General features: G+C 37.4%; 1 protein-coding gene across 1 annotated transcript in view; it reads right to left on the bottom strand.

The window, feature by feature from the left end:
• DARS2 (aspartyl-tRNA synthetase 2, mitochondrial) overlaps positions 1 to 20,253 on the bottom strand; it is a 39,855-nt gene that overhangs the window by 7,082 nt on the left and 12,520 nt on the right. The window contains exons 9-14 of the mRNA XM_036756366.1: positions 18,021 to 18,127; positions 11,300 to 11,369; positions 10,578 to 10,757; positions 6,262 to 6,369; positions 3,337 to 3,399; positions 1,834 to 1,986 (exon numbers count right to left, since the gene is read on the bottom strand). Coding sequence (XP_036612261.1) covers positions 1,834 to 1,986; positions 3,337 to 3,399; positions 6,262 to 6,369; positions 10,578 to 10,757; positions 11,300 to 11,369; positions 18,021 to 18,127 — 681 coding nt within the window. The remainder of the gene's footprint in view (positions 1 to 1,833; positions 1,987 to 3,336; positions 3,400 to 6,261; positions 6,370 to 10,577; positions 10,758 to 11,299; positions 11,370 to 18,020; positions 18,128 to 20,253) is intronic.

Below are 20,253 nucleotides of genomic sequence, written 5' to 3'. Positions count from 1 at the left end.
CTTCACTTGAGGTCTTCAAGTGGAGGCTGAATGATCACTCACTGAAGATCTCAGAGAGCCGGGGTTGGCAAACTACAGTCTGTGGGCCAAATTTAGTGCACTGCCTGCTTTTGTAAAGCCAGGACAGTGACCTAAGAATGGTTTTCACATTTTTAAATACGACATACCATTTAAATACAGTTATAACCTTATTAAACAATTAAACATTCTTAGCTCAAACTGTACAAAAGTTGGCTGGCAGGCTGGATTTGGCTGTGCTGTAGTTTGCAGACACCCATATGTGGAAGAAACTCCTACATAGGTATAGGTTGGACGAGATGATCTCTGAAATCTTCTCCAAATACAAGATTCTATGATTTCAAAACTGTGCATGATATCTTTGAGATACCATCACCCCACCCCACCCCACCATCTTGGAATATTTAAAAAGCTGATTATGTTCTTCAAAAGCCTGATTTCTGGATTTCTTCCAAGGAAGATCCAGGAGGAATTAAACTAAGCAAAATGAAACAATTTTTTTTGGCTTATGTCACTATTTGGCTATCCTATTTAAATAGGATTTTCCTACTGAAAACAAAACAAAAAGACCACACAACCAAATCTTTTAAATGAATTCATTAGCAATAAAATCTGTAGTTGTTCAGTCTTCTCCACATTATTGCTATTATAAGCAAAGATTATGGGTTACATTTGGCTTTCAAATTGTACTTCAGGACCCCTTGTAAGAGATAATACAAAGTAAAACTATCAGAGTGGAAAAACGAACTTCATAAAAGTGCTCACAATTACTATAAAGGAGAGATCCTACGCACTAGCGAGAGAAATCCTATACTTCCTTGTCACTAGCCCCCCTCCTCCCTTGCCTTCAGCCATCCAGGAGCCCACTCTCCACTTTTTTTTCCCCCTTTGCCTGGATGCTAACCTGGGAGTCACCACCTCTATTCCTTCTGCTGGGATGGAGGATGAGAGGTCTGATCATTTGCTGAACTTGTCGGCTGACACACTTGTGAACCCAAGGACCTTTGGGGGCCCTGCTACCCACTCAAAGGAACTCTGAGGACTTTGGGGTCTTTCCATCTCTTCTGTAGCTAAACGTTATTTTAGATGTTGTTTCTCCCAACTGTGAGGTCTCACTTTTTCTGTACGTATCCCTAATGCTTAGGACAATGCTTGGCATATTTGTTGTTGAGTCATGCCAGACCCACTGTGACTCTGAGGACCATAGCACACCAATGCCATCCATGGGGTTTTCTTGGTAAAGAGAGTGGAGTGGTTTACCATTTCCTTCTCCAATGGATTAAGGCAAATGGAGGTTAAGGGACTTGTCCAGGTTCACACAGCTAGTAAGTATCTCAGGCTGGTTTTGAACTCAGGTCAGGCCCAGTGCTCTATCTGAGCCACCTAGCAGCCTGGCACATAGTAAGTTCTTAAAAATGCTTTTTTCATTCATTAATACTGAAATAGACAGAGATTTAATCTATGTGCAAAATCTAAAGGTTATATTTTACTGACAACGAGAAATCAAGGATGCTTTTTTTCATTATGAAATATATTTAAAAATAAATATATTTAAAAAGTTGGAGCGAACATATATTTCCATAGAGATGTTGGGATTAACAAAGTACTTTCAAACACATCAGCACTTATTCACAGGGTCACCATTTTATGGAAATGCTACCTAATTTCTAATGTGTCCTACATAGAATGGAAGTGGTGCTATAAATCCTGCCATGAGCTCCTAGGCTTGGCACGTACCAGATATACATGACTTCCTCTTTAGGAAAAGCCTTTGCTGGGAGTTGGGAATGTGGACATGTGTGTATTCCTCCTTACCGCCTTATTGTACTCCCCAGCAGTTAGTAAGAGCACATCTTCTTCCTGGACCCTCATTAGACTGATCAGAGCTGATTTCTCCTCTTCCTTTAAGAGCTTGGTAAGTGGAGATTTCCCGCTTCCACTGGTTTTCAGAAATAAGGGTGAAACCTCCTATGGTAAAGAAAAAGTCACATTTATCTTCTAAATACTACCCAACAAATTTGGCAAAGGGCTTTTGTTGAGCAAGAAATTATTTTCTGTGTAATTTATGTTTTTTATCATTTTGTAAATCATGTTACTGGAGACACATTGTTGGAGAAGAGTGGTCAAGTATGTGTTTGGCTCTCCTGAGCCAAAAGCTCTGAAACAACAAACTATAAACAGCTGGATGGTAGACTCTCTCTATCTTTCAGTCAACTGTACAACTGTGAAAATGTGGTCTGCTGGAGAAAATGGTCTTTGAAAAATGCCTGTTCCCTAGTCATATTTTCATAAGATACCCTTAATGAAGGCATAGTCAAAAAGAGATGAGAAAAACAGACATAAAGGTTGGTAGTCAGTGGTACCTTCTCTATGAGAAAATGCGTTCAGGGTAGCAGTTTAGGAAGCCAAGTTGTGTTATGTCATGTCAAATAACAATAGTAGCTAACACGTACATAGCACATTACGGTTTGCAAAATGCTTTAACATATTATTTCATTTGATCCTCACGACGACCCGAGGAGGTAGGTGCTATTATTATCCCCTTTTCACAGATGAGGAAATTGAGGTAAACAGGTTAAGTGACTTATTTAAGGTCACGTAATAAATGTCTGAGGCAGGATTTCAACTTGAGTCTTGCCTCTAATGAACACGAGGTCTGATTTTTAAACCATTAAAACCTAAGAATGATGCAAAAAGACATGAATAGCATCATCCCGCAAGGTGAAAGACATAGAAGGATTCCCTAAATAACAAAACTTTCTGTATTAGCTATGGCTTAACAGGTCATGTGAATTTTAATTAAGTAATGATAACGGCTCATCTCATATAGTCCTATATTGTTTTTCAGTTGCGTCCAACTCTTTGGACCCCATTTGGGGTTTTCTTGGCAAAGACACTAGAGTGGTTCGCCATTTTGTTCTCCAGCTCATTTTACAGGTGAGGAACTAGGGCAAACAGGGCTAAGTGACTTTCCTGGGGTCACACAGCCAGGCAGTGTTTGAAGGCAGATTTGAACTCAGGAAGATGAGTCCTCCTGACTTCAGGCCTGGCATTCTATCCACTGTGTCACCTAGATACCCCCCATATAGGCCTTACAGTTTATAAAATGCTCTCTTCTCAACAACTCTGAGGCAGACGGTTCAATGAGGCTTGGAGAGACTGAATGACTTGTAGCTCCAAAGAGGCTCTTGGGCTCAGCTCTTCTGGTTCTAAGTTCAATGTTTTTTCTATGACAGCAAGATGAACCTCATTAAAAGTTCTAGATCATGAAAAGGAAGTAAAAAAGCCCCTAATACAACAGACACATTTGCTTCTCACCTGATTAAAATGGTTAACAGCAAATATCTTAATGGCCTCAAAGTCTTTACTTTTAAAATATTTCTGAAAAACAAAACAAAGAGGTAGAGCTCTTAGTATGACATGTGGTTTCACAAACTTATGGCCTTTGTATAAGATATACTAAATGGGACATGAACTCACTGCCATTTTACAACACAGAGGAATTCAATAAAACTAGTTTCTGCTGCTGAATGATAATTACTCAGAATTTTATGTTACTGTACTTATTTAAGCTACATCTCTCACATTTGTTGACCTTCTCTCTTTGGGATGTGGGGACTCAGTAGGAGGAAGTGCTATATTTTTCACAGTCTCTGTATCACTACTATACTCTAAAAAATAGGTAAAACCTCCTAAATAACAGCATATTCATAATTTGATGATTAAGAGCTTTCCCAAAAATTTCTCAAGTCTTTACTTTTTAATTGTATTTATATTCATCTGATTATTTTTTTCTATTAGGATCATCATCATCACTAAACATTTACTCAGTGCCTACCGTGCCTATTTTACTAGGTACTAGAGACACCTCTCCCTTCCCTCCAAATGGCATTTCATCCGTGGGAGCTGGGAGGACAGAGTCTAAGGAGTAAATAATAACAGTTTATTAACTTTTCAGAGGAGCATAGTCAGGTATATATTAGCTGAGGCAGGTCTGAACTGTACAAGTACAACTACTTTCCAATTGTAAGAAGTTATTTCCAGGTAGTGTTGTGCTGGTAAATGCTTAACAACCAATTTTCTGGGGGGATAAAGTACATATGGCATACTCCATCCCCCTTCAATTTATTATTTATTTATCTTTGGAAACATTCATTTAAAAAATTTTAAGTTCCAAACTCTAAATTCTGTCCATTCCCCACCCATTGAGAAGGAAATGTGATATTAATTATACATGTGAAATCACAAAAATATTTCTATATTTGTCACATTTGCAGAGAAAAAAAAGCAAGAAACATAAAGAAAGAAAAAAATTCTGCTTCAATCTGCACTCAGACTCCATCAGTTCTCTCTTTGGAGGTAGATTGTGTTTTTTATCATAAATCCTTCAGAATTGTCTTGGATCATTGTATTGCTAAGAATAGCTAAATCATTCACAGTTGATCATCATATGATTTTGCTTTTAATACTGTTCTCCTGGTTCAGCTCACTTCACTTTGTATCAGTTCATGTAAGTCTCCCCAGGTTTTTCTGAAAGCATGCTGCTCGTCATTTCTCAAAGTACAACAGAATTCCATCACAGTCATATACCAAAACTTGTTCGGCCATTCCCGAATTGATAGGCATCTCCTCAATTTTCAATTCTTTGTCACCACAAAAAGAGCTGCTATAAATATTTTTGTATACAGGTCCTTTTCCTTCTTTTTTTTTTAAATCTCTTTGGGATACAGACCTAATAGTAGTATTGCTTGGTCAAAGGGTATATGCATGATCTTATGGCCCACTGGGTATAGTTCCAAATTGTTCTATAGAATGGTTTTATCAGTATACGATTTCACCAACAGTGCATTGATGTCTCAGTTTTCCCACATCCACTCCAATATTTGTCATTTTTCTTTTCTGTCATATTAGCCAAGTTGATAGGTGTGGGATGGTAGCTCAGAGTTGTTTTAATTTGCATTTCTTGAATCAATTCTGATTTAGAGCATTTTTCCATATAGTTATAGCTTTGGTTCTTTTGTCTGAAAACTGTTGCTACAGCCTTTGACTATCAGTTGAGGAATGGCTCTCATTTTCATAAATTTGACTCAGTTCTCTACATATTTGAGAAACGAGGTCTTTTCAGTGAAACTTGCTGTAAAATTTTTTCACATTTATGATGACTATGTATTTCCCTCCATCCTATTTCCTCCTGTTCATCTCACACACTCTCCTTTAACTCTGTCAATCCTCAAAAATGTTTTGCCTCTGTCTTTTATCTACCCTCCTTTTCTGCCTAATATACATATTATGTGCAAACAGGGACAATAGTCAGGTATTCTGATGTTCCACAATTAAGATACTTTTGTTAATGTTAATTCTTCCAGGAAACATGACTCTATTGCTAATGTACAGAAAATGTACACTATCTATCAATGAATATAAAATTAATTTATCATATCTAAAATGAGTTAAATGTTCCTTGGGGGCCTTTAGTATATCAAAAATATCTCAACTCTTAGTCCTGAAAATAAAAGAATAAGCCATCTTCGGTCACTTTGTTAGGTTTTAAAAATACTATTTTGATATCTTAAAAGAATGATAATGAAATCAGCTAAAAATACTGCAACTGCTCTTCAGCCTAGAGGTGTCAACTCTGCTGATAGATAACAGTAGGACAGGTCCTAGCGTATGCCTTTTGAGTGGTGAAAAGAATCTGACGTGTCGTGTGTGTGTGTGTGTGTGTGTGTGTGTGTGTGTGTGTGTGTGAGAGAGAGAGAGAAAACTTTTTTGCCCCCATTTAATAGTATTTTATTTTTTCCAATTACATTCACTTTTACAAGATTTTGAGTTCCAATTATTTTCTTCCTCCCCTCCCCAAGACGGCATGCAATCTGACATAGACATGTTCTTTTTTTTTTAATTTTTTTTGTGAGGCAATTGAGGTTAAGTGATTTGCCCAGGGTCACACAGCTAGTAAGTGTCAAGTGTCTAAGGCCAAATTTGAACTCTGATCCTCCTGACTCCAGGGCCAGTGCTCTATCCACTGAGCCACCTAGCTGCCCTGAACATGATGTTCTTAACAACCTTACTGCTATAAGAGGATTTTATAAATGCTTAATGAAGCCATGACTTTTAGGGAAATTATTTAAGTTACAATATAAACATCTCTCTTAATAAAATTTGTTTCTGCACCAACTTACTGATATGGCATATTTCTGTTTCCTGACTGGACTGCTCTGCTAGTAGCAAAATATCACTTACTGCTCCTCCAGGAATACAGATGGTTTTGATGGTGCCTTGGGGCTCCTTCAGCACATCTTGAAGAAATTCAATCTTTGTGTTCCTAAATATGTCACTGACATCAACAATCTGGTAGATGAATAACAAAAATGGGCAACAAAATAAAACATGAGTCACATCAAAACTTTTATTTTGTGTTTTAATAATTTTGCTAATTTAATTCATACTTACATATTCATATTTTTGCTCAACACAGAAATTTTCTATAACTAGTAAATTTCTCATCTAATTCAAATGACATAGGAGGAAACTGAGACAAGGAATAGTTGTGAACTACCTGCTAGTAAATACCTAGTGAGAAGACTTGGGTGTCCTGACTTCCCCCAACCTCTATATATCACCTTTTCTGAATTGTATTGTGTTCACTTTGGAAGGTTTAAGTAGAGCTTACATTTTAAGGAGTTCCCCTTGCCTCATATTTTGCAGAAAAAGTTGAGGCTGTTCACTGTGAGCTCCTCTTTTACCTTTTTCCTTACCTTTTATCATTCTGATGCCATCTGACACTAACTCTTCCTTCAAACCTAACTCACATAAGGGACCTTACTCCTTACCAAGGCTAACCCCTCTCCGTGCTCAAGTGACCTCATTCCAGTCCAACAACTCCAAAAGATCGCCCCTTCTGTCACCTCTACTCCTATCACCTATCCTCCATCTTTCCCCGCCTCATTTCCTATCATTTACAATTATGCCCATGGCTCCCCCATCAGGAAACCCTCACTTGATCCTTCTGTCCCCGCTCACGACCCTCCTATGCCTCTTTGTCCCTTTGTGGCTAAACTCCTTGGAAAGGCCATCTACGATAGGAGCCTCCCCTTTCTGTCTTCTAACTTAACTCCCTACAATCCAGCTTCTGACCTTATCATTCCACCAAAGCTATTCTCTCCAAAGTTACCAAATCCAATGGCCTTTTCTCATTTCTCATTTTCCTTGACCTCTCTGCAGCCTCTGACACTGTTGATCACTTGGTCCTCCTTGTTACTCCCTTCTTTCCAGGTTTTCAGGACACCATTCTCTTTTGGTTCTCCTCCTACCCACATGACCTCCTTCTCAGTCTTCTTTCCTGGATCCTCATCTAGACCATGCCCTCTAACCTTAGGTATGCCACAGGGTTATGTCCTGGACCATCTTTTCTTCTCTCTCTAAACTATTTCACTTGGTGATCTCGTTGGCCCCCAAGAATTTAATTACCATATCTATGCTGATAATTCTCAAATCTACCTTTCTTGCCCCAAACTCTCTGCTGACCTCCAATTTCCAACATCTTGAATTAGATGTCCAGAAGACATCTTAAACTCAATACACACACACACACACACACACACACACACACACACACACACACACAGTAGACTGTGTTCATTATTTCTTCTCTTACCTTTTCCTGTCACTGTGGAGGACAATGCTATCATCTCAGTCACTCAGGCTCACAATCTAAGTAGCACTCTTTATTCCCTACCATCTCACTCCCCACAGCCAATCTGTTGCCCAAGGCCTGTGGATTTCACCTTTGAAACATAAGTCTGACACTTCCCCTTCTTCCCTCTCATATTGCCACCACTCTAGGACAGGTCCTCATCACCTCATGCCTGGACAACAGGCTTCAAGTCTCTCCCCAGTCCATTATGTCCTCCATTCAGTCACTAAAGCGATTTTCCCAAAGTATAGGTCTGATCATGTCACACCCCCCCAGTGGTTCCCTGTCACTTCAGGATCAAATACAAAATCCTCTGTCTGGCATTTAAAACTCTGCATAACCGAGTCCCTTCCAACCTTTCAGTTTTCTTACACCTTACTTCTTGACATGTACTTTTCAAGCTGGTGACACTGGTCTCCTGGCTGTTCCACAAACAAGACCCCCATCTCTGTGCTCCAAGCATTTTCTGGCTTGCCTGGAGTGTACTCCTTCCTCATCTCTACCCATTGTCTTCCCTGGTTTCCTTTAAGTCTGACTACAATCCCATCTTCTCCAGGGAGCTTTGCCTTCCCTCTGCTAATTATTTCCTGTTTATTCTGTATAGAGCTTGTTTGTGCATTATTTGTTTGCTTGTTGTCTCCCCTGCTAGATTGTGAACTAACTCCCTTGAGGGCAGGAACTTTTACTTGTTTTTGAATCTCCAGTGTTTAGTACAGTGGCTAACACATAGTAGGTACTTAAAAATGCTTATTGACTGACTGAATAAAAGTACAAACACAGGCAATTCAAATAACCTACCAAGTGACAGAATTGCAGTATTATATAAATTATATAAATCAGAGGAAAACACTGAGGACATTTTGAATAGATGCTCTGCTTTAAGGGTTACATCCTTTCCTACCAGTTAAATACGCCTTGAATTTAAATAATTTAGTGAAGACACAAAATGGTTATTTCCCATCAATGTCATCACTGCCATCATCATCACCATCTTTCAAAGTACATCCTTTTCTCAAAAATCTCTAGTTGACGATTTCCCTGACATTGCTGGGGCTGCCCCCTCCATGTCTGGGATACACTCCCTCTTCACCTCTGCTTCTTAGAATCCCTAGTTTCTTTCAAAGCTCAGCTCTAGTGCCACCTCTGCCATGAGGCTTTTCCTGATCCCTTAGCTTCCAGTACTTCTCCAGCAAAATAATGTGTATATTTTGTATATAATTATAAATGTGTGTGTGTTCTTTCTCCTGACAACGTAAGTTCTTTGAAGGACTTTAATTTTTGTCTTGTATCTCTAATGCCTAGCAGATGCTCAACACAGCAGGTGCTTAACAAATATACGGTAATTAACCGGCCTAGGAAAAGCATTCACTCCGTCACACCAAGACCAGTCTTAAGACATCGCAAAGTCATCAGTATTATTAAATGTGTGGAAGTATATGAGTAAGAGGATAATGTTTCTTAATCACAATGTTAGTGATGTACTTGAAATGTTTCCTAGGTCAGAGATGTAATAAAGGTAAATGCATTCTACTATTTTAATTGCTATTCAGTTGCTATAGTTTCAAATTAAATACTTTGGCTACTAAGGATAGTATATTCACATTAAATTATGAATAAATTGGTTAAATATGGCATATTTTGCATATCTGACAATTATACTGTTTTTTGACATCATTCTTGTACAGTCAGAAGTAATCGTGTGGAATTTGTTTTTCTTGACTTTGTGTATTTGTTAAAATGTTTTGTTTTTCTTTTTTTTCCCAATGGGGGATGGAAAGAGCAGAAAATAGATTTTTGTTAACTGAAAATAAATTAAATTATGTTAAAAAAATTTCTGGTTGGAAGAGTATTTTATGACAGGCTTGATCCTTAGTCTCCATGCTAAAGTGAAGAGTAGGATTTTTCATTTGAATTTATGAGTACCTATTCAGTTGAAATTGGGCTAAGATTATTTTAATCAATTTGGAAAAATTACCATATTTCACGTCAGACTTCAATAGCATCATGCCTGAGATACCCTCAGAGTAGTGAGATAAGACATATATAAGACTTGAATCGCATGGCTTCTTCCCAAATCATCAGAGTTCATCCTTCACTAATGTTTGCTACTTTCTATTCTCGTGTCATCAATTTTGCTGTGAAGACCATTACAGATGTATATGTGTGTATTTACACACACATATATACATGTGTGTACACACATACACAAAATCTGAAGTTGGAGGGGTCACGAAACACTGTGCAAAGTTTTATAAATATCTCATTTGATCCTCACAACAACAATAGGCAGATGCTATTACAACTCCTGTTTTACAACTGATGAAACTATGGCAGACAGAGGCTAAGTGATTGACACACAGCTAGCGAATGTCTGAGGCCAGATCTGAACACAGGTCTTCCTGACTCTAGGTTCTGTGCTCTATCCACTGTGCCACCTAGCTGTCTCTAAGCTGCCTAGAGTTTGATTACTAAAGTCGGTACCCCTAAAATGTAGTACTAGAGTGAATAGAAAGGGCTCTAAAACAGAGGGGTCAAATTCATGGCCCCGTGAGGCCCAGGTACAAACCAAAGCAGATTAAAACATAATTGGGAAATGTTCAACAAAATAAATAAAAATACAACATAAATAATGCAAATTAGTGGTTTTTTTTTTTAAAGTAAATATGTGGCCCATAGAGATCTCTTTCTATTTGAGTTTGATATCTCTACTCTAATATACCCTTTCCATTTTGGTTGATTAGAAAGCATCCTAATTTTAAAAATCAGGCAGTGCCACAGCACACAACTGACTGCTGCCTCCAAAATAAGTTTAAAACGAAGACTGCAGGAATACCTCAAAATGCTTCGCAGAAAAAAGAATTACCTTCATTCCAAAGCGAGTATCTGGTTTATCAGTCCCATATAAATCCAAAGCTTCAGCGTAAGTCATAGAAGGGAAAGGAATAGTAAGAGGATTTTTATCCTTAGGCCATGAATAATGAAGCAAACCCTCAATTAATTTCTGGATCCCGGCCTGGTCTACAAAAGACATCTCTATATCAACCTGAAATCAAGATAACATCACATGGATATCAGTTTCAATAGCTGTTACTAACATTTATAACCAAATTTTCTTTTCTTTTTTAAAGAAAGGATTTTATATAGATATATTCTATGGATGACAAAAATCACTGGATTTCTATACAGAAGCCACATTCTGGTTGCTTTTTAATTCAGATTTGGGTAGCTAAATTAAGTTGACATAGATGAAAGTTTCCAGGAACCTTATCAGTAAATTATGGGCATCATTAAAAAGCAGAAGAAAATTTTGACATTCTATTGGTAACCTGGAACAATATCAAGGTATAGTCCATAGGTCAAAAAAGGATAATTAGAAGTATAACTGCAATGAAGTTATGTTAGACATATGACTAAAATTAAAAGAGAAGTAAAATAAAATAAGGCAGAATGGCAACTGTGGTCTTAGAAATATTTCTCACACAGTGAATAATAATGATGATAAATTGTGTTTACATAGTGCTTAACACAAATACAGCATCAGGTTAGCCTGAATCTATAAAATTCAGATGAATGAACTCATTATACCTGGGTAAATTCAGGTTGCCTTTCTGGCTTAGAACCTTCATCTCGATAGCAACGTGCAACTTGGAAGTATCTGCAATTAAAGAACACCAATAATTTAAGCTCTGAAAGAAAGACACTCATTTTCCAACAAGGCACCATCTTAGTCATGCCAGCAAAACACAAATGAGAATGAATGCCACATAAGGAAGACACATTCTACCATTTTTGCTGTTGTTCCAAGCTAATCTCTCAACCTGTGTGAAGCTATTCCAAACCTTCTCTTCCCTCCTCAACCTTTCCATTCCTCTTTCTACACAGTCCATCCCACTTCTTAAGTCGATCATCTTGTTTCTTACTTTATTAAAAAAAAAAAAACTGAGGTCATTTGAGGTGAGTTCTCTCTCTCTCTATTCATCTTAAAACCCTCTGACATCATCTCCCACTCTTTTTCCCCGGTCTCTGACAGAGAGGTAGCCCTTCTCTTTGCCAAGGCCAACTTCTCAACATTCACTCGATCCTATGTCCTTCTTCACCCTTAATCATCTCTCCATCTTTCAGAATCTGAACCACTCCTCATCAAATGGATCCTTCCCTACTGCCTTCAACAAACAAGACTAAGTCTCTTTCATGCTTAAAAATTTTCACTACATATTACCATCAGTGTAAACTGTTGTCCTATATCTCTTTTCTTGGTCGAACTCCTTGGAAAAGTTGTTCACCTTTGTTGCCTCCATTTTTCTCCTTTCACTTACTCTTCAACCCTTCACAACTGGACTTCCATTCATTCCACATCGCTCAATTCAAAATGCTCTCCTGAAAGTTAGCAATGATCTCATAACTGCCATCTCTGATGGTCTTTTCTTAGATCTAACCCTTCTCAACCTGTTTTCTGCATCTGCCACCTCTGGCCACCCTCTTTGTTTACTCTTTTCTTTCTGAGTTTTTGTGCCACTATTCTCTCCTGGTTTGCTTCCTGTCTTATTACTCCTCAGTTTCCTTTGTTAGCTTACCATCCCTATTATATCCCCCAACTGTAGTTGAGCCTTATTCTTTTAAAAATTTTTCAAATTTTTTGCCAATTATATGTAAAAACAACGAATATTTGTTTTTTTAAAATGTCGAGTTCCAAATTCTCTCCCTCCTCACCATTAAGAAGGCAAACAATTTGATAAAGGTTTTGTGCAGTCATGCAAAATATAATTCCATTATTAGTCATGCTGTGAAAGAAAACAGACAAAAAAAACCCAAGAAAATAAAAGAAAGTTTAAAAAAAAGTGTGCTTTGATCTTCAATTAGACTTCATCAGTTCTTTCACTGGGGGCAGACAGTATTTTTAGTATTTTCTTCAGTGAGTTTTTGTACCTCCTTTTCCATTTGGCCAATTCTACTTTTTAAGTTCTCCTCTTCAGTGAATTTTTGTACATCTTTTTCCATTTGGCCAATTTTGCCTTTCTTTTCCGCAATGGATAATTATGCTTTTACCATTTGGCCTATTCTCCTTTTTTGAGGAGGGCAGCTAGGTGGCATGGTGGATAGAGCACTGGCCTTGGAACCAGGAAGACTCATTTTCCTGATTTCAAATCTGGCCTCAGACATTTACTAGCTATATGATCCTGGACAAGTCACTTAACCCTGTTTTTCTCAGATTCTCACCAGTAAAACGAGCTGGAGAAGGAAATGGCAAACCACTCCAGTATCTTTGCCAAGAAAACCCCAAATAGGATCCCAAAGAGTCAGATACAAATGAAATGACTGAACAAATTTTTAAAAATTTTTTTTTATTTTAAACTTAAATATAAAATGAGAAAAAAAATTGCCATGTACACAGCAGACCATGAGAGAGGATTCAATATAAAATAAATTTCCATTTCACAAAAACCTATATAATAAATACTACACATTGTTTTCAAGGTTTCCTAGCTTTGTTTTGCTTTCTTGTTGGTTTTCTTTTGTTCTCTGCTGTGCACTTTTAATTTTTTCCCCTTTCCCTCCCTCCACCACCCTAAAGAAGGCTACAAATAAGTGTGGATATACATATATATACACACATATACACATATATGTGTGTATGTATATGTACATATATACATACATACACACATACACATATCTATCTATATCTATACATATATACACACATATATACTCATGCACATATATGTAAGACCATACTATGCCTATTTCCTCCTATCATGTTTCTCTGAAGGTGGATAGCATTTTCCTTCATAAGTCCAAGTCTTTCCATGTTTTCCTAAATCAACCAGCTCACCATCTCCTCACCACCAACCAGCTCACCACAGCAATATTCCAAAGCACTCACATCATATCTGAGAGATTGTCTATGAAAGGTACCCCCCACCCAATTTTCTGCATTTCTTCGATTCTTGTTTATATAGATTTTATTTATATAAGAAAATTTTAATTTAAAATAACTAAAATTATCTTTTTTACACTTCAACAATGCTCTTGCCTTATGATATAGTTTAAGGTCTAATACTGCTAAATCTACTTCCTTTACATCTCTTTTTCTCCCTGGTTTCTTTGAAGTTCCCAACCTTTTGTTCTTCCAAATGAACTTTGTTATTATTTTTTCAAATTCAGTAAAATAAATTTTAGTAATTTAATTGGGATGACAAAATAAATAGATCAGTTAGGTAAGACTGTCATTTTAAAAATCATTTTGGCTTTATTTATCTATGAACAATAAATATTACTTCAATTATTTAGATCTGAATTTATTGGTATAAAAAGTGTTCTATGTTTCTGTTCATATAGTTCCTGTGTCTCTTCTGGCAGGTGTACACTCAAGTATCTTATACTGTCTAGGACCTAGACTCTAGGTGTTTTACCTAGATACGCTCTAGTATCTAGACTAGGTATTTTAATAGTCTAAAACAAGACTGAATAATATTGCTGACACATAGTGTAGTTTCTCTATTTTTCACTTTTGATGAAATCTACTTTAACTTTGTCTGAGATCATGATTACTATTCCTGATGTTTTTTACATACTAAATTCTACTCCTGGTCTTTACTTTATCTTTGTGTGTATCTCTAATTTTTATAATGTTTCCTGAAAGCAACATATTGTTGAATTCAAATTTTTAATCTGCTATCTGTTTCTGTGTTATGGGTAAATTCATCCCATTCACATTCTAAGCTACAAGTATTTGTTGTGTATTTTCCTCCTTTCTATTTTTCCTCACTATCCTTCTCACCCCTTTTACCCTATCTCTCCTCACTCCTCTGCTTTACTTCTACCCACTACCTTGCTCTTCTATTCCTTACTCTACCCACCCCTCTAAGAGTCCCTTCCTTATCCTCTCCTCCTACCTCCTCCCCTTACTCTCTTATTTCTGAATTTAGAAGACTTTTATACCCTTCTAGACATGTATGTTGTTCCCTCTTTAACTCATTCCCAATGAGAGTAAGGTTTCAGCACTACCCAATCACCCCCCTACTAGCTTCTGCTGTATCAATTTTTCCTTTTATGCCTTATTTGTATGAGATAATTGCTTTTTTTTCTTTCCCTACAGTTTTATTTTTTAGAATCACCCCATCATACTCAGCTTTGCTCATGCCTTTCTTTCAAAATACCCAAATGATGACAATCATAAAAGTACTGCCAATATTTTCACATATATGAAGTGAACAATTTCACCTTATTGAGTCCCTTATAATCGGTTTTTAATGTTAATCTTATATTTTTCCTGGATGTTATATGTCAAATTTTCCCTTATATTCTGGGGTTTTTGCCACAAAAACCTGAAAGTCTTTGAGTTTGTTAAATGTCCATTTTTTTTCATTCAGGATAACACTTAATTTTACTGTGTAAATTAACCTAGGTTGTAACCCCAGCTCTTTTGCTTTATGGAACACAGCATTCCAAGACCTACCATCCTTTGACTTAGTAGCTGCTAGGTCTTGTATAATCCTTATTGCAAATTCCATGATGGTTAATTGTTTTTTTTCTTGTTGCTTCCAATATAGTCTCCTTATCCTGGGAGCTTTGAAACTTCACTGATAATCCTGTAAGTTTTCCTTCTGGGATCTCTTTCAGGTGGTGATCAGTGGATTTTTTTTTCTATTTCTGCTTTGCCTTCTTGTTCTAGAAGTTCAGGGCAATTTTCCTTGATAATTTCTTGGAATATTGTATGAAGACTTTTTTCTTAATCATAATTTTCCGGTAGTCCAACTACTCATTTTACTTTTCCTCAAACTGTTTTCTAGATCAGTTGTTTTTCTAACGAGATGTTTCACTTTCTCTTCTATTTTTTCAGTCTTTTGATTTTGTTTTATGATTTCTTGGTGTCTTAGAATGTCATTAGCTTCCCCTTGCCCAATTCTAGTTTTCAAAGAATTATTTTCTTCCTTAAGTTTTTGATTCTCTATTTCTAGTTGGTTGACTTTCTTTTCATAATTTTCTTGATTTTCTTGGATTGCTCTTATTAATTTTTCTTTGATCTCTCTTATTTGATTTTTAAAGTCCTTTTTAAGTTCTTCCACGAACTCTTTTTGGGCTTGGGACCATTTCATGTTCTCATTGAAAAAGGAGTGACTTTGGGGCAGCTAGGTGGCACAGTGAGTAGAGCACCGGCCCTGGAGTCAGGAGGACCTGAGTTCAAATCTGGCCTCAGACAATTGACACATGTACTAGCTGTGTGACCTTGGGCCAGTCACTTAACCCCAAATTGCCCTGCCCCCACCCCCCAAAAAAGAAAAAGGAGTGACTTTTCAAGCTCTATTATCTTCCTCTGAATATAAACTCAGATCTTTTCTATCCCTGTAGTAACTATCTATGGTTGGGTTCTTTCTCCTTTGCTTACTCATTTTTATTTATTTTTTGTTTTATTTTGTAGAGAGGGCACTGTCCCAAATTCCTGTATTTTTGTGCTGCTGTTTTCAGAGCTGGTGGGGAGAGGTCCTGTAAGTTTTCCATTCTTCCAAGGCAGCATGATCTAAGGATAGGTGGGATCTCTGTTTTTCTGGCTTGTGCTCTGGTCTGTGAGTGACCACAAGAGCTCTCTTCTGCCCTGGAACTGAAATCAGGGTCCCTGCTCTATAGGGTTACATGCTCTATTGTTCCTTTTTGCTCTGGGACTGTGACCTGAAAAAGCATATGGGCAATGCAACAAGTTACTGTGCCCAGTGCCAGTGAAGGGTCCCCTGTAATCTCTTTTTGACCAGTTGTCTGACCTCCTTACTGTCTGTGAGCTGAAAGCTCTCGAAGCAGGTGCTGCTGATCCAGGCCAGTATAGTCTCAGCTCCACTCTCATCCCAGCATGAAAGACCTTTCCTGCTGACCTAGGTTGTCTTGGGCTGGAAAATTGTTTTATTTTGTCCTTTTGCTGGTTTGCTCCAAATTCATTTTGAGGCGTTATTTTAAAGTTGTTTGGAGGGGAATTTGGGAGATCTCAGGCAAGTAAGTCCCTGCCCTTACTCTATCATCTTGGTTCTGCCTCAAGTCTTAGTGATTCTGACTCTCCCATTCATAAAACCACCATCCAAGGCCCTCTTTTCTTTTCCCTCCAGGTAACCTTGTCAGCTCTCATGGGTTTACTTATCATTGTGGTGCAGGTGACTCATACATCCCTACTGTGCAGTTCCAGTCTTTCTCCTGAGTACCGGTTCTGTATCCCAAACTGTTTATTGTACATTTCAAACTGGATGACTTGGAAATATCTCAAACTCTGTATAACTAAAACTTAACTTGTCTTTTCCCCTTAACCCTTCTAATTTCTGTCAAAGGCACTGCCATCCTTCTAGTCTCCAAGGTTTATTACCTTGGCCTTATTTTGGACTTCCCCACATATTTGAAGAGTCACCAAATCTTGCTATTTCTTACTTTTCACAACACCTCTCAAATGCAGCTCCTTCTCCCCACTCACATAACTACCATTTTAATTCAGGCCCTCCTAACCTCTAACCTAGATGACTGCAAAAGCCTCCTAACTGACCTTCCTGCATTATGTCTCTCTTTACTCTGTCACTTCCACGCTTTTGTTAAAGTATTTTTCCTTACGCACAAATCTGACCATGTGATTTTGCTATTCAACCAACTTCAGTGGCTCCCTACTGCCTGTAGAATAAAATATAAGTTCTTCTGTTTATCTTTTAAAGCCTTATATAACCTTTCTTTCCAGATTCAATGAACATTATTCCACTTTGGGATATATTCAAATTGGCCTTCTTTCTATTCCTTACAAACACTGACACTCTGCTTTCCATTCTGGGGATGCCAGAAATGTACTCCTTCCTTATTTCTGCCTCAGAGCAGACCCTCTTTTACAGCTCAGGCACCTTTTTTTGTATTTTCCTGATCCTCCCGATAGCCTGTCCCTCTGAAATTACTTTTTATTTAACTACTTTGCATATATTTGCATTTATTAACTTTATATTTATGTTATATATATTTTTACATGTACTTTTAATCTTTTTCATTACAATGTAAGTTCCTTATAAATAGGGATTGTTTTGTTCTTTGTACTTGAATCTCTGGCACTGAGTGCCTGGCACATAGTAATGTCTTAATAAATACTTATTGATTTATTAAACCTAATTTTTTTCTTCTGCCCATCACTTAAAGAGTATCATTCCCAAATCTACACTGGAATCATTTGGTAATCCATACATCAGTACAGAATTTCATTTTATGAAACACCTGTAAATATCCTACCCTTCTCAAAAGTCTGAGTTCCTAAACATTCCCATTTTTGGTAACAGCTAGATTAAAGAAATCTTACCTGTCGAAACCACCAACCATCAAAAGCTGCTTGAACTGTTGAGGACTCTGAGGAAGAGAATAAAACTTTCCGGGTTCCCTTGATGGTACCACAAATTCTTTTGCACCCTGATATCAAAGCAAGGAAAAGAATGGGGAGATTGTTGAAAATTAAAAGCAAAGTATAAATAATTGGCCTAAACTACTGTTATACATTGCTAAGATCAAGCAAGTTGAAGTTAAAAAAAAGTTCTGGCTTAGCAGCTGGACAATCAAGATTATCTTGTGCATTATTTTCTACTCAAATAAATGTTAACTTATTTCCTACATTTAAATGTAAACTCATTGAAATGATAAACTCATTAAAAACAGGGACTGTTCTTATTTATCTTTATGCCTTCTCTACTTAACCACCTTTCTTGTAAACAGTAGACACTCAATTAATGTTTGTTGAACTGCTGCTTAAACTATAGTTACTAAGCCAATCAATAAAATTTTGTGCAAAAATACCAAAGTTTGGTAACTCAGTATTCTTCTTGGATCCTTCGGATGAAAGACAACCAATTGTAGACTATGAATCTTTCCCAATCCCTTATCAATTAATACCAGTTAAGTATCTAACAAACCTGAAAATAAAACAGAAAAGTTGGACCCAGCTTGGTGATCTCATCTGCTTCTATGAGTTCAATTATTATCTCAGCATCTTTCTCTCTCTCTCTCTCTCTCTCTCTCACACACACACACACACACACACACACACACACGTACAGATCTAGTCCTAATCTTTCCTGTACTTCAGCTGCATATCACCAACTGCCTGATACACTGCCACCTACTTTTTGTAGATGCCTCAAACGAAAGTATGTTCAAATCTTCCTCCTCAAACTCTCCCCTCTTCCAAATGTCCCTGTCTCTGCTTAGGCCCTTAGGGCACAGCCATATTTACAGTCACATTGGCTGATAGACTTGGCATTGCTGACTCTTCCCTTTTTCTATCCTCTTGATGTTATCAACTGTTGAGCTTTATTTTTTTTAAATTTTTTTTATTTAATATATTTAGTTGTCAGCATTGATTTTCACAAGAGTTTGAATTGCGAATTTTCTCCCCATTTCTACACCCCCCAACTCCAAGATGGTGTACATTCTGGTTGCCCTGTTCCCCAGTCAGCCCTCCCTTCTATCACCCCACTCCCCTCCCACCCCCTTTGCCCTTCCTCTCTTGTATGGCAAGATAAATTTCTACGCCCCATTGCCTGTGTATCTTATTTTCTAGTTGCCTGCAAAAACTTTTTTTTTTTGAACATCTGTTTTTAAAACTTTTGAGTTCCAAATTCTCTCCCCTCTTCCCTTCCCACCCACCCTCCCTAAGAAGTCAAGCAATTCAACATGGGCCACATGCATATCATTATGTATAACTCTTCCACAATACTCATGTTGTGAAAGACTAACTATATTTTGCTTCTTCCTAACCTATCCCCCTTTATTGAATTTTCTCCCTCGACCCTGTCCCTTTTCGAAAGTGTTTGTTTTTGATTACCTCCACCCCCATCTGCCCTCCCTTCTATCATCCCCCCCTTTTTTTATCTTCTTCCTTCTTCTTTCCTGTGGGGTAAGATATCCAATTGAGTATGTATGGTATTCCCTCCTCAGGTCAAATCTGATGAGAGCAAGATTCACTCATTCCCCCTCACCTGCCTTCTCTTCTCTTCCTACAGAACTGCTTTTTCTTGCCACTTTTATGTGAGATAATTTACCCCATTCTATCTCTTCCTATCTCCCTCTCTCAATATATTCCTCTCTCATCCCTTAATTTGATTTTATTTCTTTTAGATATTTTCCCTTCATCTTCAACTCACCCTGTGAGCTCACTCTTTCTCTCTCTCTCCATATATATATATATACACACACATACATATATACATACATACACACTCACATATACACATAAACACACACACACATATATGAGCATATTCCCTTCAGTTACCCTAATAGTGAGGTCTCATGAATCATACACATCATCTTTCCATGTAGGAATGTAAACAAAACAGTTCAACTTTAGTAAGTCCCTTGCAATTTCTTTTTCTTGTTCTTTTTCTTGATTACCTTTTCATGCTTCTCTTGATTCTTGTGTTTGAAAGTCAAATTTTCTATTCATCTCTGGTCTTTTCACTGAGAAAGCTTGAAAGTTCTCTATTTTATTGAAAATCCACATTTTGCCTTGGAGCATGATACTCAGTTTTGCTGGGTAGGTG

The sequence above is a fragment of the Trichosurus vulpecula genome, chromosome 4, assembly GCF_011100635.1.
Source record: "Trichosurus vulpecula isolate mTriVul1 chromosome 4, mTriVul1.pri, whole genome shotgun sequence".
Taxonomy (NCBI): Eukaryota; Metazoa; Chordata; class Mammalia; order Diprotodontia; family Phalangeridae; genus Trichosurus; species Trichosurus vulpecula.
Note: the sequence above shows the minus strand (reverse complement) of the source record. Positions and strands in the feature narration are given on the sequence as shown.